The sequence below is a fragment of the Podarcis vaucheri genome (genome assembly GCF_965113315.1).
Source record: "Podarcis vaucheri genome assembly, chromosome: 3".
Taxonomy (NCBI): domain Eukaryota; kingdom Metazoa; phylum Chordata; class Lepidosauria; order Squamata; family Lacertidae; genus Podarcis; species Podarcis vaucheri.
In genome coordinates this window covers 108,009,312-108,031,160 of record NC_138761.1, presented here as the reverse complement: position 1 = coordinate 108,031,160, position 21,849 = coordinate 108,009,312, and the positions used below count along the sequence as shown (strand labels likewise).

The window sequence follows — 21,849 nt, the reverse complement described above, 5'->3', positions numbered from 1 at the left end:
GCTTGGAGGAGGCCAGAGAGACTTGCAGAGGAGTTTGGAGAGACAACCTTTGCCTGAAGCTATGGTTTCCCCAGTAGTGATGTATGGAAGTGAGAGCTGGACCATAAAGAAGGATGATCGCCAAAGAATTGATGCTTTTGAATTATGGTGCTGGAAGAGACTCCTGAGAGTCCCATGGACTGCAAGAAGATCAAACCTCTCCATTCTGAAGGAAATCAGCCCTGAGTGCTCACTGGAAGGACAGATCGTGAAGCTGAGGCTCCAATACTTTGGCCACCTCATGAGAAGAGAAGACTCCCTGGAAAAGACCCTGATGCTGGGAAAGATTGAGGGCACAAGGAGAAGGGGGCGACAGAGGATGAGATGGTTGGATAGTGTTCTCGAAGCTACGAACGTGAGTTTGACCAAGCTGCGGGAGGCAGTGGAAGACAGGAGTGCCTGGCGTGCTCTGGTCCATGGGGTCACGAAGAGTCGGACACGACTGAACGACAACAACAAAACTTGACCACATGCTGGCAAAAAAGGCAACATTCTGCAGGAATATTAAAGAAATATACTAATTTATTTCCTTAAGAAACAAATAACCGTATTGGCGTTATCCATAACCATTTTCGTCCACAAAGAAAGTGGTTCGCTAAACGTTGTTACAAAATAATACACGTTTTTCCATACAAAAAACATACAGAAGAAGAACGCCAAAACTAACAGCTACACCTGCATATAGATAATTATATGTACAGGTAAATAAGTTTTTTACTGAACTCTAAAGTGAGAAAGTCGGTTGGCGCACGTGGTTTCTTCTCGCTACATTTTTTGCCACTTCTGTATTGTCCATAGCTCTTTTCAACTGCCGCCGCTGCTGGTGCTGCACAAGGAATTGGTCCAGGAGGAATTGAGATTGCATTCCTATACTCAAAGATACACTTGCTGGAGGACCCCAGGACTCATTGTAAGCAGCGCTGAAACTTGAGGTGCAATTTCATGTACATGCGGGTTGGGTGCAGGGGTGGATGGGGCCGTCAGTTTGTAGGGAAGGAACAGACAATGAGGTCTGATGAATGATAACCTATCAGGCAAAAGGGGTGGGATGGTCACTACAGGCTGGCAGGGAGAAGGGCCTATGCAGCATTCTCTGATTGGCTCTCGCAAGCCTGCCTGGGTGCGTGGGAGATCACACGCTGTTTGCAACAGCAAAGGGTTGCACGTACAACCTGAGCTTTTCCACAGAACTAAGGTCCTCTCTCCAGCAATTGTGGTCCTGGCATATCTGACTGAGTTTTAAGGTGCTGAGAGAGCATATGATTTGACTAAGAGGTGCCAAGGCTGCAGTAGCATATGTTGTCTCTTGGCATAGACTGGATCACTGAATAGTTTTTTTAGATGGACGCAGCCTAGCAATTGTTCTTTAACTGTTTAGATCCGTCATAGGCAAACGCCGGCCCTCCAGATGTTTGGGACTACAATTCCCATCATCCCTAGCTAACAGGACCAGTGGTCAGGGATGATGGGAATTGTAGTCCCAAACATCTGGAGGGCCGGATTTGCCTACACCTGGTTTAGATAACAAACTTTCGTAAGTTCATGGTGTAGGTCACAGCAATAATTGATCCATGTATGCTTCTTTGGATAAACATGATACCCATGTTTAAATCTTGGTAATCTTTTCAGTTATTGTGCTTAGAAAGGGACATCTGTGTAATTATTTTATGTGAAATGTAATTGGACTAGGACATTTTTACCAAAGTGTGAAAGTCATACCAGATTTTTGTTGTTATTGTCCGTGTCATAAAATGAATGCAGTTTTTACATTGGTTCCCATCACAAAATCCTTTCCTTTAAGACTTCACCTCCACTGACCCCCTACAAATCTTTTGGGAAACTATTCAGCTACACTAAAATAATAATTTAAAAATCCACCGTTTTCCCAGGCAGAGGCTGTTTTAAAGAAAGGATTTGGAATAGTTCAACTCTGCAGAGGATGGGCGAAATATTAGATAGCTTGTCTTTCTCTGTTTATTCCCCCCGTAACAATCTCAACAGGGTTCCTAAGCATTTCACACCACATACATTTGCACTTGTTGTGCATACCGATAACAGCGCAGACATTTTCGTATGATTAATAGGCCACTGAGCTGTGGCAGAGAGGGCAGAAGTTGTAATTGCTGATTTCTTGGGCTTGTACACAGTGCTTGCAAATATTGCACATCCAAAACTGATACTCTGTGATGGCTCTTCCTGTAGCAACACAGGTTGGGAGCTTCCCTTCTCCCCTGTTAAAAGAAACACAAAATGGGATTTAATTATTATTATTTTTGGAAAGAAGACCATCTACAGCATCCCTCATACTGAACAGTGTTATTGCTAGTGAAAATACGATCAGTGCTATTCAAAGCTATGTTTGTTCACAGCACCAGTGTACAGCTATTTATTTTTTAATTTAGAAAAATTACAGTATAAAACGTGCTTGATTTGTAAAACATTGTAAATATCTTAAGCAAGCAATGATAAAGAATGAAAGAAGATGAAAAAGAAGAAAACAGAAGGGAAATAGATACAGAAAAAATACAAGGGAATGAAAGAAAAAAAGTTTGTATCTACATCTACATCCTGGTGCATAGCTGGTAAATCATAAATCATATAGCAACTATTAGCAGCTTTAGTCATAATATGTCAGAAAAATCTTATTAGTGAGAACAACACAAAGGGCTGAGCATTGTCTTGAAATTTCCAGCGATTTATGAATCAACTCCAATGCTCAGCGGTCAAATTTGAACATCCTTGAAGCCCATGCCTTGTTACTTTTATAGTAAGCAAACTAAGCTAAAAAGAGAGATTCCCAAACCAGTTGTACTATTGCATTTTGTCAGGTGGTTTAGCACATTTCTGATTAATAGCAACATGTCCGGGTGCTACTAATGAAAAGGTAGTGAGTTCGAGTTTCAACCTCTATCAAAACTTTAACATGAATTGCAACATACAGGGTAGCTACTTTAAGCAACATTTGGCTCATAGAGACAACATGTATTCTATTTTAGCCATAATGGGAATAAAAGCAGCAAGCTTACTCTTCAAGAAGACCCTCCAACTCTGACTTCTTGTTATCTTTAGGGAAGTGTTTTGTGAATATCTGCAGGGCAAGCTCTTCATACTGGTGCTTCTGGTCTGGAAGAGAGTTTTCCAAAGATTCCAGTTTAACAAAAGCTTTTGAGCAGATAGAAAAGGCTCTGTTGGCACATGCGCAAAGAGCCAACAGGGAATAGATCTCTACTGCAGGAATGATGTCTTCGTAATCCCTCAGGTGAAGGGCTGCAAACAAGAGAACGAGATCTCAGCATACTTGCTTGCTACACTAAAATAGGCAGTAGTAGTAGTACATGAATCCTATTATTGTCATTCATTCACTCTGGTCCACACCCTTTGTACAGAAAGTTCCCTTTGCGCTAATGGGAATGGTTTGGTGCAAACAAAATGGAACTGCATGCATGGATCGGCTCCTCCAGTTAAACAGGAAAACCCTTTAGTAGGAGGGAGCTTCTGTGAACATTAGAGCTCTCATAGGTAAAGGTAAAGGGACCCCTGACCATTAGGTCCAGTCGTGGCCGACTCTGGGGTTGCGGCACTTATCTCACTTTATTGGCCAAGGGAGCCGGCGTACAGCTTCCGGGTCATGTGGCCAGCATGACTAAGCCACTTCTGGCAAACCAGAGCAGTGCACGGAAACGCCGTTTACCTTCCCGCTGGAATGGTACCTATTTATCTACTTGCACTTTGACGTGCTTTCGAACTGCTAGGTTGGCAGGAGCAGGGACCGAGCAGCAGGAGCTCACCCCATCGCAGGGATTCGAACCGCCGACCTTCTGATTGGCAAGTCCTAGGCTCCGTGGTTTAACCCACAGCGCCACCTGCATCCCTAGAGCTCTCATACTGGCATTGAATTGCAAGACCAGAGCAAGTGCCTTAACTGTAAAAGTGACAAGGTTTCATCAGATCTGCTCAGATATTCAAGCCAAAGAACCTGGGAGGCATGTAGGGGCTTCAATGGGCTTCCCACTGTGCAAAGGAATTATCTCCTGATTTACAGACGATAAAAGGGCAATTGAGAATGGTTGGGAAAACTCTGCGAGTACCTGGAGTTAGCCAAATTGACAGATTTAATAAGGAGAAAACCTAAAATTATGGTCAAGAAACAGTGGGATTGTCTAAATGAATATTTACAAAACCAGGGCTCAGTTACCAAAATTTGGTTGTGTTTAGACTAATCTTGTGAAAAATATAAAGAATGTAAAGTGAAAAATTAAGGAAAACCTATAGGAAGGATGTGAAGAACAGAGGTTATGGCGACTGAAGTATAAAAGACGTGTGGCGTAAACGGTGGAAGTCTTTTTAAAACATTTTAATTAAGGTTGATATCTTGCAAGACGGAAATATATAGCCATATGCAAGCATAGATCTAGAACTGTTGTTTATAGCGAACACTTTTCTATTTTCTAAATTTCTATTTTAAATCCTTCTTTCTTCTTTTACTCCTTCCCCCCCTTTGTTTATTCTTTCCCCCTCCCGCTCTTTGTTTCTGAATATTGTTTTATAGATGTATAAATAATTATGTTTATGTGTATATGTATGAAATTTGTTCTGTATTTCTTTTCCTATTTGATTTTTTTTTGTATTCAATAAAATAATAATAATAATAATAATAATAATAATAATAATGGCAATTGAATACATTTGGTTAAGGAACGCATGCCTAATCCATTCAAAAGCTGCAACCTGAGCGTTTGGAATCCCACAAACTACCCAGCGGTTCATAACAGCAAGGAATCCTACCCGTCTTCATTGCTGTATCTACATAACCCTCATAAAGCTGCCTCTGGGCAAGTATAAAAAAATGGTAGGCCTCAGCTCCTCGCCAAGCGTTATCGATCAGGCGACTGTCTGAAGAGAGAACATCTTCCTCAAGCAGACCAGCTAATGCTGAAGTAGCCTGTAAGCAAAGAGAGAAGAAAGCATGAAGGGAAAATAGTTGTCTGTGCTATCAATTTATAATGCCCATTTTCAGTTTTCACCAGTGAAGACGGTTGCTTCAAAGTGAATTTCAAACACTGTACGCAATACCACTGTCAATGTCTTTTGAATATAGCAGCAACGCACACAGTGCTACGGACAATGACAATAAATTTATCTAAATCTAAAGTAACAATTAAATTACCTCCTCCAAACTCACGCCCACAGAATGAGGTATGTGTATCCTAAAACTAGACACATTTGTTTGGATGTGGCGCTCTGATGCAGAGATTGGCTTTCCCATATTCCACAGGTGAGAAACTGGATCTGGCCAGTGGATGGATCCTTTAATCCCCTCTGACCCCCAGTGGGCCAACTCTGATAGGTGAGAGGGGCCTGTTCAACAGGAGGAGGAGGCGCTGTGCACAAAGAAATGACAGCAAAGGGGTCAAGAAGCTGTTTTTGCCCACAAGGTTGCCCTTTCTCCTGTTTGCTAAGTGAGATGTGTCGCTGGGATTATTTTTGGTGAGATCTTCTACACAGGAGTTGTTAGCAGAGGAAATAACGGCATGAGGTTTCTGCGGCAATCCTGCCTGTAACCCTTTAAATCTTTTACCTTTGTGAAACTATTCTCTACATACTGTGCTAAACAGCATTTTTTTAAAAAAAAAATAAATGTGAGAAAAGATCGATTTGTTGCCATCTGTTCTAGAGACATTTTTCAAAACGCCTGCTTTCATGTTTGGTGGGCGATCAGGCATTTAGGCACCGTACCTCTGAAATTTTCCCCTTGACTTTTCCCCTCTGCGCGTTTTTCATTTGTTCGTGATATTGTTCTACCAGTAAAGCTGACATCACGTAGAGCTTTTTTACACGCAAAGGCTTGGCCCTCTTTTTAGCCTCTTCGTCTGCAATCTTTTTAAAGAGAAATTTCAAAAGAAATGCACCATTAAAAAACAAAAAAGATGAAGTTTATTTTTGTTTTCTGTCTACAGTTTGAGAGTGAAAGCCTAAGGCAGGGGTCAGCAAAGTTTTCCAGCAGGGGGCCGGTCCACTGTCCCTCAAACCTTGTGGGGGGCCGGACTATATTTGGGGGGGGGGGGTGAACAAATTCCTATGCCCCACAAATAACCCAGAGATGCATTTTAAATAAAAGCACACATTCTACTCATTTTCAAAGTGATAAGCTTTGGTCCAAGTTTAATTCTGGAAGGTGCCTTGCTGCTAATTTTGAGCAATCCAGCAGCCCTGAATGCCCCATCCCACTCTCTTGTTGTGGGTCTGCTGGCATTCAATAGGAAGGAATAGGGTAAAGAACTACCTAACCCTGACACTCACACTTGGTTGGAGGCAACCCATGTTTTCACCCCAAATGCAAAACACCACCCCCTTTTAAATATGAACAGGAAATAAACTCCATTTTTTACAACAGCAGCAGCAACAACAAAACCTGAAACAAAAAAGTAACAAACATTTAGATACAAGCTGATAGTTCTGTGCAGCCTTCCTTCGGTAAGAGGCCAAAGTATTAATCTTCACTTGAAACTTAAATGTATTGAGCTACTGATGTATTGCTGAAAATACTGCAGCCTTAGTATACTGATTATGTGTTTGTAAGTTCTCACCTATAGAAGTGTGTGGCTAAAGTCACACACACAGTGAGGAGCTGCTGTTCAGAAAATACATGCCATGCACACCTGTGTGCTTGAAAGCCTAGGTAAAAGGCTTCACTGGATAAAAACTACAGCATATGATTAGGAATGCATACATTTGTTCCCATAAACAGAAGCAGCATCGTTGTGCAAAGTTAAACCAAAAGCTCCAATACAAAAAGTAAATCGTCTTAATTCATAAGCATTGCATATTATCAAAAAATGCACACATATATTGGACAGTTCATCCACAATAACCGTACCTTGAACATGAGCTTAGCAGCGTCAAAGAAATAGTTGGCTTTACGATACAACTCAACAGCATCAAGGGGCTTGTTCTTTTCTAATAATTGAGATGCGTATCTAGCTAGTAGAGAACCAATCTCTTTCATATTGTGTTGTTTAGCTAGTTCAACAGCTTTACTCCACTAGAAGCAAAGGTAACAAACATTAAGTCAATTAAATACAATTATCTATCTATCTATCATCTATCTATCTATCTATCTATCTATCTATCTATCTATCTATCTATCTATCTATCTATCTATCTCAAAGGTCCATTCTTTCAAGCAGAAGAGCTCTGCTGCTGGAGAAAATTGGTTCAGGCCTTAAGGCTTTGAAGCTACTGGTAAATCCTATTGTGGTGGAATATTGGGACACAACTCAGGGACAGAATCAGTGTAGCTTCTGCTGGTACTCTCAATGGCAAAACCGTACTGGTGTTGCACTGCCAACATTTTTGAAAGACTCTATGCTTCAGGGTGAGGAACCACTTTTGGGCAGAGAGCCACATCTAGCGCTGGGCGATATCTGGTTTTTAACATTGTGGTATATCACCAGCTAAACATCAGGATATACCAATATATCACGATGTCTGAAATCAAGATGGAGCTACGTAGAGGCATTGGCTGGTCTAATCCTTTCGCCTGTGTTAATTCCCAAAATACCAGCCTAGATTCCAAGGCAGATAATAGCAGCATGGGAAGTCTGCGCATAAGGGAATTGGAACTGGCACAAGGGAATGTAGAAACACCTTCCATCGCAACATCTCCATTGTTGTAAGTCCTGATCTGAATTGTGTTTCTCCACTCTGCCAGCTGCTTTTAGGAAAATTAAAAGGCTGCTGGGAGTTCTGATTTCAGGTCTCTTATGCAATTTGTGGCTTGGCCCTCGGACACAGAGCATAGGAGGATGTAAGCAGCTGGTCAGTACGAATCAGTTGATTATTAGAGGTTATTATGTAAAAGCAATTCTGGCTATTGAGGGGGAAATGATATTAGAATGAACCACTATTAGGTATTAGAATGAAATTAATGTGCAAACAACCTTCCAGTTCAGCAACTCCTGTACTGGGCTTATATTGTTACCTGGTTGAGATTTACACAGATATCTACGGCATCCTTGGGTCTGTTACACTTGAGAAAGGCTGCTACAGCTTGTTCGCACATACCCACAGTAACGAACTTGTGGGCTATGTCCTGCAGGAGACACCAAAAGCATAATTAAACTGCAGAAGGAGAGCATTATTAGGGTGAATGCCAATTCAGTTGTACTCAAGAGTATAGCCTGACTTTATTGGATCTGCTCTGAGTAGGACTAAATTGGCCCTATGTCTGTATTGTCTAAACTGCAGATACCAACTGCAGATACTTCAATACTAATAAATTCACCATGACATATGCTAACAAGGAGACTACTTTGCCAGATGCATCTGTTCATTTGATGGATGTAGAAGCACAATATCGTTACCATATGTAGTAACTAGCAGAAACTCTAACGTCCTTACCATCTTCTCCATATTTTAGGCACATCAATAAAATTTAATGTAGTGATCAGCTGCGATATAATCCCCCCCCCCCGCTTTATGATAAGCAATGTACCACTTTTCTTCCTGTGTCCCCTTTAAAAAAATTTTTTACAGCTGACATTTTTTCTACCGGGGTTTGGTATTAGAAAATTTAGAGCTCCGAAGAGTGTTGAGAAAGAACATGCCCAAGGATATTTTTTGTGTTAAATATCTCATTCTCTCTCTCACACACACACTCACACACACACAAGGACACTCTATCCAAATGTGCTTTAGGATGAATAACATAAAGCATCTGATTTGTGTAAACCAGTGGTTAGTTGCTGGATGAAGGCAGGCTGTTTTGACAAGCAGAACCATAGGCCCAGATTGAACTAACCTGGCATGCTAGCAGAAACCAGAACAAACGTTTCTGCCGGTGCAAGAGGGCTTTCGGCCCCTCTCTCTTCCCCCAAAATCCACCTTGGAGGGTTGGGGAGAACCCCCAAAACAGTATGAAGGGGGTGGAGAGGAAAGATGGGGTTGTTCCATCTGGCTAGCAAGAATGCTTGTACTGCTGGAACAAGCAGAGAAGCACGATGCTGTAGCCCTCCCACAAAACATCATCTTTTGCATGTTTACTCAAGATGGCTATGCATTGCTTCCACAGCTGGATGCAGCAATGCTTCTGAACACCAGCTGCTGGAAGCCACAGGAGGGGAGAGGGCTCTGTGAGGAGTCCCAGAGGTCACAGGGTTAATGGCTCAAGGGACATGACGTCCTGTCCCCTGGGTGTCCTGTCCCCTGGGTGTGTTGCACGTAGGAAGGTGAAGTTACTTTTACTTTCGGTTTTGGCTGCGAAAGAGAAGCAACATGTCGCCACTCTCTCCTGGCTGTTTTGTTGTTTTTGCTGCTGTACATTAAAGCTTCGTAGAATAGAAGAAGCTGTGTCTGACAGCTTTAGTAAAGTAAAGGGACCCCTGACCATTAGGTCCAGTCGTGGCCGACTCTAGGGTTGCGGCGCTCATCTCGCTTTATTGGCCGAGGGAGCCGGCGTACAGCTTCCGGGTCATGCGGCCAGCATGACTAAGCCGCTTCTGGCGAACCAGAGCAGCACACGGAAACGCCATTTACCTTCCCGCCGGAGTGGTACCTATTTATCTACTTGCACTTTGACGTGCTTTCGAACTGCTAGGTTGGCAGGAGCAAGGACCGAGGAACGGGAGCTCACCCCGTCGCAGGGATTCGAACCGCCGATCTTCTGATCGGCAAGTCCTAGGCTCTGTGGTTTAACCCACAGCGCCACCCGCGTCCCTTTCTGAGAGCTTTACTGCCGTGCTAATAAATCCTTACACACTGGCACACTGCTGCAACTCTGCTGTAGCCGGGAGAAGCGGAATGACTCAGCGCCGTGCAGCAGGAGCGTGCTGGACACCATTGCACTTCCAAGGGAAGATGGGTCCGACAGTCCAAATAGACAAGTCAGTTCCCAGTTTCACTCAACAGGTGACTGGTAACACTGCACAGGCTCCTGTGCTCAATTCTGCTTGTGGGTTTCCGACAGGTGTCTGGCTGTCAACTGCGAGAACAGGATACTGGACTAGATGTGCCACTGGCCTGAGGGTGAGAATTCGCAATAAGTAGCTTTCCATACTTACAGGAAGCAATTTGTTGTTTTCTGGAAGCGAGTTAGCCAAATCCTCTAGCGCTTGATAGTCTTCCAGCATATAGTAACATTCAGCCAAACGTTCATGGTTTCTGCCTTGTACATAATATGGCACGGCATTTGTCCTATAAGAAGTTGGGCATGGGTGGGAGAGAAACCAGATCTCTGATTATCTGTTAATATTACCTGCTTGCTATTGTCAGATTGTCAATGTGTTTAGTTTCCTAGGGTCAGTGCTACAAAAGGATTGATAATTGCACCAGCGACGAAGTAGGGAAACCACAGAATATATCTTATGCTTAAGTTTTCAAAATGGAACGCTTTTTGTGTCTCTTTCTCATATATATATATATATATTTATCCCTTACCTTTCCCACCCCGACCTGGCCACAGTGATCCATGCGACGGTCACCTCCAGGCTTGACTACTGTAATTTGCTCTACGCGGGGCTGCCCTTGAAGCTGTCCCAGAAACTCCAGCGGGTGCAGAATGCTGCAGCGAGGCTCCTCACGGGGTCTCTGCCATGGGAGCATATTCACCCAGTGCTTTTCCAGCTGCACTGGCTCCCGGTGGAGTACAGGGTCAGATTTAAGGTGCTGCTTTTGACCTTTAAAGCCCTTCACAGCCTAGGACCCTTGTACCTACTGCCTCTCCTGGTATGCCCCACGGAGAGCCTCATGGTCCATAAATAGCAACACCCTAGAGGTTGCGGGCCCTAAGGAAGTTAGATTAGCTTCAACCAGAGCCAGGGCCTTTTCAACACTGGCTCCGGCCTGGTGGAACGCTCTGCCTCATGAGACCAGGCCCTGCAGGATCTGATTTCTTTCCGCAGGGCCTGTAAGACAGAGTTGTTCCACCTGGCCTTTGGCTTGGAGCCAATTTGATTCCCCCCCTCTCTTTCCTTTGCTTTTCCTTCTCCTCCTGCAATGAGGCTACATTTTAACATTTTAATGTTTCATTATTTTAATGTTGTATTTTAATTTTGTTTTTAAGTTGTAATCATTCAACTTGTTTTTATTATTGCTTGTAAGCTGCCCTGAGCACAGCCTTGGCTGGGGAGGGCGGGGTATAAATAAAAATTATATATATATATATATATATATTCTAATGTACATTTCAAAATATTTGTTTAATAAACCTTAAATCAATGACTTCCCTTCTCTTTCCATGGTTCATTTTGCCTACCACACATCCCTGCATATTTGACATGAACCAAACCATTCAGTAATCCATTGTTACATCCATCCAAACTTATTTACATTGTTGAATTTATTTTAATGCTACCAGTGTTTTTAAATAAACACAATTTTCACCCATACTTTCAGTAAACATTTTCCAGTCTTCTTTAAAAGTCCATTCAAAACCATTTTTCCTGTCTGTTTTAAACATTTCATATAACCAATGATATTGTACAATATCATCAAATAAATTCATTAATTAATGTAACTAAATCATCAATCAGAGAGTTACATGGAGGTTAATGTTGTTCTATATCCATTCCCTGCATAAGGCAATTAAAAAAATCAACAACTACCGTATTTTTCGCTCTATAACACGCACACGACCATAACACGTACGTAGTTTTTAGAGGAGGAAAATCCGTAGGCATGCCACCCGTAGGCATTCCCTCCATAACACGCACAGACATTTCCCCTTACTTTCTAGGAGGAAAAAAGTGAGTGTTATGGTGCAAAAAATACAGTAATTAAGTCTCCGGTTTGGACAGGAGGCAGCAATAGTCACTTATAGTGTCAAGTTATGAACATACCATTTCTGTCTATCGGCAAAGTAGTCCCCAATTTCGTTGTGTGCCATTTCAAGGAGACTGTCATCTCCGTGTCCCGAGCCCGTTTGCAAAAGCTGCACTACTCGAAATCCGTTCCCTAGTTTCATTCGCAAATCAACGGCAAGGTCTCTGCAAATATAAAAACCAAAAAATGCAGCTTCACGAAATACAAAGAGAGCCAATTCTAAAATGCTTTATTCATTTAAAAGTATGTTTAGATCACCTTTAAAAGGCAGAAAGTGGCTTATGAAACAAAAATATTCAACAGAACAGAAGCCTATGGTCCCTGAGAGGACGTTCTGTGGGCCGAAAGGTATCACAGAACTCCTTCTCCACAGGAGACAGCACTTTCTGCCACCATGGTGGGATGGTGACAAAGATTTCCACTGCCATGGTTGTCCTGCTGGCAGTCCTCCTTTGGCGGCAGGGCCAAAGATGAGGTGAGTTAGGTGTGTGTCAAGGATGGACAAGAATCTGCACCAGAGCCAGAAACTATGTCAGCCTGAGAGTTGGCATAGTTAATTCCATCCCACTGCCTCCAAAAAGAAAAAAGAACTCACTCCCCTCACTCCATGTTCACTCCATTATACTCACTCCCCTCACATTCTTTCTCCCTACAGCCCTGCAGGTTTCTTAAAGTACAGAACTGTAGACCAAAATGTTCAAATCGTATCTCAACCATGAAGTGACCGGGTGGCTTTTGGCAAGTTATTCTTGCTAAACCTCAGCCAGCACCTGGAACAACTGGCCTGCCTCATATTGGGTTGCTATAAGGATGATGAAGAGGACGTTTGGAATTGCTCTGAACATTGTATGCTAAAGGTAAAGGGACCCCTGACCATTAGGTCCAGTTGTGGCCGACTCTGGGGTTGCGGCGTTCATCTCGCTTTATTGGCCGAGGGAGCCGGCGTACAGCTTCCGGGTCATGCGGCCAGCATGACTAAGCCGCTTCTGGCGAACCAGAGCAGTGCACGGAAACGCCATTTACCTTCCTGCCGGAGTGGTACCTATTTATCTACTTGCACTTGACGTGCTTTCGAACTGCTAGGTTGGCAGGAGCAGGGACTGAGCAACGGGAGCTCACCCTGTCACGGGGATTCGAACTGCCAACCTTCTGATCGGCAAGTCCTAGGCTCTGTGGTTTAACCCACAGCGCCACCTGCGTCCCTGAACATTGTATAGCTTTACATAAATGCACAGTAACATCACCAAGGCAGCTTACTAGGCCTCAAACAGATGTTTTAATCTATTTTCAGGTTGGTTTGCCTGATCTTTCCCAGTTCTGTCCCTATGCCTGGTATTTTTTCTTTTTCATTGGTCTTCCCCCATTTGAGTTATGCGGGCTTGAAATTTAGAAAGGCAAGTATGGTTTGTGCGGCTCTCACAATTCCTAAATTCACTCACTCAAGATAAACAGCTCTCCCACGATCAATTGTGCTGTTGTGCACTCAGGGGATTCTCTTGTCAATTCAAATTTATCCTCGAAAATTACCTTCTGTCCATGTCCAAATACATCCTTTCAGCTTCTTCAAATTTGCCGAAGTAAACTGCCACTTCGGCTTGCCTCAGTAATTCACTCTGGAGGTTGAGAAGACGCTTGACAAACTTGATACCTTGGTAGTTTTTGTAGCGCACAAATGCTTGCTCAGCAGTGGCAAGATCCAATCTCTGGAGAGCCGTTTCAGCCAACAGTCGCCTGTATAGAGAACACAGATGTCTTAGCTGGAAAAAACAGCTTCATAAGGAACAGACTTAACAAATATTCTTGGCCGAATTGCAGGAGGAGCTGAAGCAACACATAGAAGAGAAGCGGAGAAGGTGGATGCAGTGCCAAAAGATCTCGTGGTTTGGGGGGTGGGTGGGAAAAGCTTTGGGTGTGCAGATAATTAATAATAATAATAATAATAATAATAATAATAATAATAATTATTTTCTTTATACCCCACCCTCCCCGACCAGAGCCGGGCTCAGGGCGGCTAACACCAGTAAAATTACAGTAAAAACATAATAGGGGAAAAAACCAATTTAAAATACAAGTTAAAATGCAATTTAAAATGCAGCCACATTATAAAAGTAGCACATAGATCAAAATCATAAGGGGAGGGAAACATAAGGTACAGACTGAGTCCAAACCAAAGGCCAGATGAAGGGTCTCCACAACACTCAGAAACCTTCAAAGGTTCCGCATCATCCCTGATGGAAAAATCTAAGCTTATTTGAGAAGGACATTCAGGAAAAGGTTGCTTCAGGTATCACCTAGATGCGTTATTCCTTTCTGAGGGTTCCCCATCTGACCTCTGCACTGCTCTCTGGTTCTTTTCTCTCTCTCCCTTAAAATAGGTTACCTGGGCTTGCTGAAACAGCTTACCTACCCACGATGCAGGCCAAAAGCCGCCTGAGGATTGAGACAGAAAATGTATCACATGGTCCTCAGTGTCCTTTTGCATGCACCAATTCTTACATTACCTATTTACACTTTTGACATATCATGAGCAGCAAATGTTCAAATTTGACCTTCACAGGGGGTCAAATTAAGTCAGCGGCTCTTATTACTATTGGGTGTTTTCACATCAAACTGAGATTATTTTCCTATATAACAGATACCAGTCCAAATCCGCAGCTAATAAAACCTGTTTTATTAACCCAGATTTAACCCTGAAAAGCCACAAGAATATAATCCCTCTAAATAGGAAAGAAAACCTAGGAAAAAAATGAAATTGTACCAAAGCCTTGGATGTGAATTTTCTTCAATGAACTGGGCAGACTCTGCAATGCCTGCATTATTTACAATCGCCTGTGCATCTCGTAGTGATCTAATTTCAAAATTAAGTATGTAATCCTTATTAGGGTGTTCAGGATTCTGTAAAATACACAAAAAAACAAGTTTAGTGGCTGCTCATTTCCATTGAAAACCACTGTTTTGTAAATTGTATAAATGGCATGTGTGGTGTGTTTTTTTTTTTTTTTGGGGGGGGGAGAAATCTAAAATTTACCTTTAATATTTCATCCAGTAAAATAGATTTAATTTCTAAATCTTCAAAGTTGCAAATGTATCCGGACGTTTGAAGGGGTTCCTTAAAATATAAGTTACCATATAATCAGCAAATCCAAATTATCCTGCAGCATTTCAGACAACAATTTCAATGCCATTTAGGATGCAATCGTATGTACACTTCCTAGGAAACAAATCCCACTGAAATCAGAGAGACTTAATTGTGCCGTTACTCACATTTAAGTGTGCAGAGGATTGCAGGCTTTGGCAATATTAGCACCAGTTTTTCTGCCTACTCAATTTATCTTATTCACGCAACCTCATATCTGTTCTCCCTCTGTATTTGTGAAATGCAGAGGGAAGCCCATGGAGCTCCTTGCAGCTTTCAGAAAGCATCAACCTATTATTGCTGTCGTTTTTGCATTTGCAGTTATAACATTCTCTAAACCAGCCTTTCTCAACCCGTGGGTCCCCAGATGTTGAACTACAACTCCCATCACCCCTAGCTAGCAAGGCCAGAGCTCAGGGATGATGGGAGTTGTAGTCCAACGACATCTGGGGACCCAGAGCTTGAGATCCACTGGTAAACGCTAATTAACCAAGATGTGGTGGCATCTTTTAAGGTTAAGCAACTATCAGACAAATTCATGGAAGATCTCTCAATTTTCAGAGAACTGCAAGTACAAAGGCAGTTCATCTGGTGGCAGCTAGACTGGTGACCATATAACACCGGTCCTAAAGGATCTACATTGGCTCACAGTATGTTTCCAAGCACAATTCAAAGAAATGGTGCTGACCTTCAAAGCTCTAAATGGCCTCAGCCTTGTAAACCTGAAGGAGCGTCTCTACCTCAGTTGTCTAGCCTGGACACTGAGGTCCAGCGCCGAGGGCCTTCTGGCAGTTCCCTCCCTGCGAGAAGTGAAGCTACAGGGAACCAGGCAGAGGGTCTTCTCAGTAGTGGCACCCGCCCTGTGGAACACCCTCCCACCAGATGACAAAGAGATAAACAACTATACAACTTCCAGAAGACACCTGAAGGCAGTCATGTATAGGGACATTTTTAATGTTTGATGTTTTACTGTGTTCTTATATCTGCTGGAGGCTGCCCAGAGTGGCTAGGGAAAATCAGTCAGATGATTAGGGTTCAAATAAAATAATAACAACAACCACTTTGAAATACTAGGTGTTTGGGATCAGCAATAGGGATGCCCATCACCTTCATTATGAGTGGTTTCCCCAGGGACCAGAATCATAACATGGGTCAATGAGAAGTCATGCCTTCAGTGTTTTGGGCCTAACTCTGCTGAACTCCCCCCCACTAGTAAGAAGCCGGATATTCACAGTCCGTGATGAGTTTCAGATGCCTGGCTAAAAACCATTTTATTTAAGGAAGTCTTCACATCATGAATGCTTCTTTGCGGTTTTAAAATTTTCTAATTTTCTTTCATTTCCATTTCTGAGGTTTAATTTACGTCTCAAATTTTGTATGTTGCATTTCTTTTTCTATCCTTGTAAGCTGATTTGAGACCAGGATGGTGAGAAGTGAGATAATTTTGTATAAATGATGATGATAATAATTAAATAATAAATAAATATATAATACTCTGCTTGAAAGCTTCCAGAGGATCCTGTCTAGACAACTCCTACAGACAGAATGTTGGACTAGATGAAACTGTGGTGTGACCCAGTATTTTTACTATTACTTATGTAGTTGTTTCACCGTATTGATCCAATAGCTCCACAAGGAGCAAGGTGATGTGGAGGGAAAAGGGAGAGGCATCCCACCCCAAAATCACTTTGTTCCCTTAATCCCTGTTGAATTACCACCTATTTTCACTTTGCTTCCAGCTTGACAAAAACTCCTAGTCAATCAACCAAGGAATTTATATGACTAACAATGTGCTAGAAAAACATATGATCTCCAGGTGGATCTGCAGAGAACCTCGCCAACTGCCTTCCTCCTATTCCACCCCCAAAAGATGCAATGGGAGATCGTGGACTCCCAATTAAAATATTTGTATTTAATTACTGCTTATTGCTGTACCTCAGGATCCAAGTTTCTGAACACATACATTCTTGTTCTCTCCATCATGGCAAATAACTCTGGATTATCTCTGGCCCATTTCATATCCCAAACATCTTTGCGTTCCAGGTTGAGTCGTTCAATTACTGCTTGGCTTCCTGAACTTTCTATTTTTTGGGCGTCCAAGTCAAAGAAAATCAGTATTCCTACGAAGTCTATGATAGCAAGACGGCTGAAAATGAAGGGAGAATGAATGAAAACAAAATAGTCCTTTATCAACGTTCTGTCTCAGATTTAAAATGGTTTACCGTGAAGGTACAGTAGACCCTCGGGTTATGTTACTTTCGAGTAACGTAAACTTCGGGTTGCGAAAGCGGCAAATCCGGAAGTATTTTTCTGGGTTTCACTGCTTGTGCATGTGCAGAAGCGCTTTATCAAGCCGTGGCCATGCGCAGAAGCGGCGCCTCTGGATACAGATTTTTCTAGGGGTGCACTGACCCCTGAATTAAATTCATATCCAGAGGGTCCACTGTATTTCTTAAACCAGAATCTCAACCACAAATAGCATAGGTAGAAAAACATATTAACAGGTAAACACTGAATTCCCAAATTGGCGTTTCTTTCAACATCATAGTAATAATGATAATTAAAATTTATAATACACCCTTCTCCAGCAGGTCCCAGAACAGGTCAGAGCAATTTAAAATTCAGAATTACAAACCAGTTATCAGCTATTATATTTACAAAAAGAGGATGAGCCCTGAAGACACACATCTCAGGTGTCAAAGGCCAGGGTAAAGAGGCAAATCTTCACCATTCTCTCACAGCTGTAGAATAAAGAAGTCAGACAATTCCACAATTGAGGGGCTGCCACAGAAAATGCCCTCTCCCACCCCACGTTTTGAGGGGGGTAGAACTACCCTTAACACCTGGGAGGATCTGTCAGGAATGAGGTGGCCTTTCAGATCTTTGCGTCCTAAGTCTTTAGGGCTTTGAATGCTAAGATGAGCACTGTGAATTGGGCAAGGAAACAAACTGGCAGCTCAGGCATCTGTTTCGGAATGGGCTGATGTGAGTTCAAAAAGCAATCCCAGCCGAGTGGCCGCCGGGACCACATAACACCGGTTCTGAGAGATCTGCATTGGCTCCCAGTACGTTTCCGAGCACAATTCAAAGTGTTGGTGCTGACCTTTAAAGACCTAAACGGCCTTGGTCCTGTATATCTGAAGGAGCATCTCCACCCCCATCGTTCAGCCCGGACACTGAGATCCAGCACCGAGGGCCTTCTGGCGGTTCCCTCACTCTAAGAAGTGAAGCTACAGGGAACCAGGCAGAGGGCCTTCTCGGTAGTGGCGCCTACCCTGTGGAACGCCCTCCCAGCAGATGTCAAGGCAATAAACAACTATTTTACTTTTAAAAGACAACTGAAGGCAGCCCTCTTTAGGGAAGTTTTTAATGTCTAATGCTATATTGTTTTTAATATTCAGTTGGAAGCCGCCCAGAGTGGCTGGGGAAACCCAGCCAGATGGGCGGGGTATAAATAATAAATTATTATTATTATTATTATTATTATTATTATTATTATTATTATTATTAATCTGGCTGCTGCGTTTTGGACCACTTGGAAGTTTCCAAATCATCTTCAAGGGCAACATGGCGTAGAAGACACTGTAATAATTCATTCTGGAAGTTACTAGAGCAGAATGCTAATACGGTGGAATCTCGGTTTCCGAATGTAATCTGTTCCGGAAGACCGTTCCGACTTTGGAAACGTTCCAAAACTGAGAAGCAATGGGTGGTCAGCAAAATCCATTGAGAAAATTGAGAAACCTGCAGAGGAAGCTGTTCAGCCTTCGAGGCGTGTTCGAAAACAGAAGCAATTACTTCCAAGTTTTCGGCGTTTGGCTTCCGAAACATTTGGCTTCTGAGATGCTCAAAAACCAAGGTTCCACTGTATGAGGAAGGCAAGCCCTTCTCTCAACATCACTGTCTGCCTGAACCCGCCCCACCTTCAGTTAATTTTTCACCATTTCCCCCCGTCTATTAGAAGCCTTGGGTTGTATCCAACATAGTGCTCTGTGAGCATTCCATCAGTGCAAGAATTTCTGCTTGTGCAATGCAATGCAATGTTCTCCCCCTTCCTCTCCCTGTTCACCCCCAAATCTATTCCAAGGGTTTTCCCCCAACCCTTTGGAGCAGATTTGGGAAGGCGAGGGGGGGGGAGGGGGCTCATTGCACAAGCAGAAATCCTTGCATTGATGGGATGGGATGGTTAAATACTACTCACTGTCTCCAATAAGGTAAAGGTAAAGGGACCCCTGACCATTAGGTCCAGTCGTGGCCGACGCTGGGGTTGCGGCGCTCATCTCGCTTTACTGGCCGAGGGAGCCGGCGTACAGCTTCTGGGTCAGGTGGCCAGCATGACTAATCTGCTTCTGGCAAACCAGAGCAGTGCACGGAAACGCCGTTTACCTTCCCGCCGGAGCGGTACCCATTTATCTACTTGCACTTTGACGTGCTTTCGAACTGCTAGGTTGGCAGGAGCAGGGACTGAGCAATGGGAGCTCACCCTGTTGCGGGGATTCGAACTGCCAACCTTCTGATTGGCAAGTTCTAGGCTCTGTCATTTAACCCACAGCGCCACCCGCGTCCCATTGTCTCTAATATAACATGTAAAATTCAGCCTCCTAGAATAATGTTTAATGTTTCAACTAACAGAATGTGTCAGAATTGGTAAAGATTGCGTCTCAAAAGTCGAGAATATAGTTTACAACCAAACTTCCGTCTTACCTGGAGGTGCAATTCAGAGACATTTGATAAGGGAAGTGGTTGAGGAGATACTGCCGAGTCAAACCAACGTTGGGGAGCCTGTAACTCTGAATGGTGCCAGATTCTCGTCCCTAGAGAAAAACCACTTTTGAGAAGCGAGGAAATATGAGCATAACGCGCCTTTCTTTATGTGCTGGACTAAGCCACAGGTAAGCAACCTGTATGTACAGTGGTGCCTCGCAAGACGAAATTAATTCGTTCCGCGAGTTTTTTTCTTCTTGTGGTTTTTTTCGTCTTGCGAAGCACGGCGTCGGAAAAGTTTTGGAAAAGCTTCAAAAATCACCAAAGTCTTCAAAAACTTCAAAAAAGGCTACCACACCGCGTGCTATGAGTTGCTCCTCGAAGTCAAGTCGCAACTGTATTAACGGTTTTAAGAAAAAGGAAACAAACTTGCAAGACGTTTCCGTCTTGTGAAGCAAGCCCATAGGGAAAATCGTCTTGCGAAGCAACTCAAAAAACCAAAAACCCTTTCATTTTGCGAGTTTTCCATCTTGTGAGGCATTCGTTTTGCAAGGTATCACTGTAGTCTTATCAAATGGATGAGCCCAAGGCTTGGGAGAATAAAAAAACTGTAGAGTTGGAAGGGACCATGAGGGTTCTCTAGTCCAACCCCAATTGCTGCTACTTCTTCTTCCCCTCAGTCCATTTGAAATTGCTGCGGCTGAGCAGGAATCGCTGAGCAGTGGAGAGAAAGGGGACTTGGCCACACCCCCTTTATTGGCAGCCCCATCCCTTTCTCCTTGCTGCTCAGCTGTTCCTATAGATTGGGGTGCATGAGAGAAGCTGGTGGAGGAGGAATAGAGCGATCTGCCTCCCTCTCGCAGGTTATTGTTGAGGTTTGCCCTTTCAAAAAACAGCAAAAGAAATTCTTTGCGGGTACTCACTTCCCCAGTGTTGCATGAGGTTTCGTGTCCACATGTCAACAACCAAATCTTCGCTTTCATGCTTGAAGCCCTTGGCTTCATTTTTTAAAAAAGTTTTTATTTATACTTTTCAAATTTATACATTTCATTAATTTTACAATGACTTTAACATTTCAAAGGTTGACTTCCTTCCCCCTTTCTGCGGTTCCTTAAATTTATTTTTTTAATATCTTCTGCATATCCAAATTCATTTAATTTGCTCATTTAATTATCTACTTTAAATATATACTCCTATGAAACTGCAGGTTATTACAATAATCCTGCCAATGTTTTTATGTTCGCAATTTATCTGTAAATATTCAATAAACCATTTCCATTCTTTTATAGAAAGTTTGTTATCTTGATTGCTTTATTCTTCCGGTAAGTTTTGCCATTTCTGCATATTCCATAAGTTTTTGTATCCATTCTTCCTTTGCTGGGACTTCTGCTTCTTTCCATTTTGGGGCGAGTAGCATTCTTGTTGCTGTAGTCGCATACATAAATAAATTTCTATACAATTTAGGTAGTTCTGTCTCTATAATTCCCCAAAGAAAAGCTTCTGGATTTTTTAATTTTTTATAAAGGTTATTTTAAACATCCTTTTCAATTCATCGTTTTCCAGTAAGCTTTAACCTTACTACAAGACTAGGGATTGCTGCGGCTGTTGTTTGTATATAATCTTTTGTGCCTGGGACTTGAATCAGCTTATCTCCTGTTTGGCACCTTCTCCTGTATGTCCTGAAGCATAGTCAGTAGTGGACAGCATAGTGAGGCAGCCACACTCACCTGACCTCCAGTAGGTCATATCACTGTTGTTTACCAGCAGGTAGCAGAGAGGGATGCATACAGTGGTACTTTGATTTTCGAACAGAATGCATTCCAGGAGCCCGTTCGACTGCCGAAACCATTCGAAATCCAAAGCTCAGCTTCCGATTGGCTGCGGAAGCTGCGCTGGACATTCCGAAAATTGTTTGAAAACTGGAACACACACTTACAGGTTTTGATCGTTTGGGAGCCGATTTGTTTAGGAGCCAAGGTGTTTGGCTTCCAAGGTACGACTGTATTGGAAACACATTGGTGCGAGCACCAGATTGGCTCTGCTAGCGCACTTGTACCACAATGACCTCCCTGCTCCCTCTCTACCTCCCAGTGAACAGCAGCAGCAAGACTGGCCAGGGGTGTACTAGTGGATATAGCCTTTTAGATTCAGCA

At 42.9% G+C, this 21,849-nt stretch overlaps 1 protein-coding gene across 2 annotated transcripts in view; it reads right to left on the bottom strand.

Annotated features, from left to right (window-relative positions):
- Positions 1-543: 543 nt before the first annotated feature.
- Positions 544-21,849, bottom strand: part of WDR35 (WD repeat domain 35) — a 40,223-nt gene continuing 18,917 nt past the window's right edge. For both annotated transcript variants that reach the window (XM_082215460.1, XM_082215461.1), the window contains 13 exons: positions 19,697-19,806; positions 16,928-17,138; positions 14,885-14,965; positions 14,615-14,751; positions 13,384-13,587; positions 11,874-12,020; positions 10,098-10,230; positions 8,021-8,131; positions 6,917-7,081; positions 5,776-5,916; positions 4,825-4,981; positions 3,066-3,306; positions 544-2,270 (listed from right to left, as the gene is read on the bottom strand). In XM_082215460.1, coding sequence (XP_082071586.1) covers positions 2,117-2,270; positions 3,066-3,306; positions 4,825-4,981; positions 5,776-5,916; positions 6,917-7,081; positions 8,021-8,131; positions 10,098-10,230; positions 11,874-12,020; positions 13,384-13,587; positions 14,615-14,751; positions 14,885-14,965; positions 16,928-17,138; positions 19,697-19,806 — 1,992 coding nt within the window. In that variant the 3' untranslated portion in view covers positions 544-2,116. The remainder of the gene's footprint in view (positions 2,271-3,065; positions 3,307-4,824; positions 4,982-5,775; positions 5,917-6,916; positions 7,082-8,020; positions 8,132-10,097; positions 10,231-11,873; positions 12,021-13,383; positions 13,588-14,614; positions 14,752-14,884; positions 14,966-16,927; positions 17,139-19,696; positions 19,807-21,849) is intronic.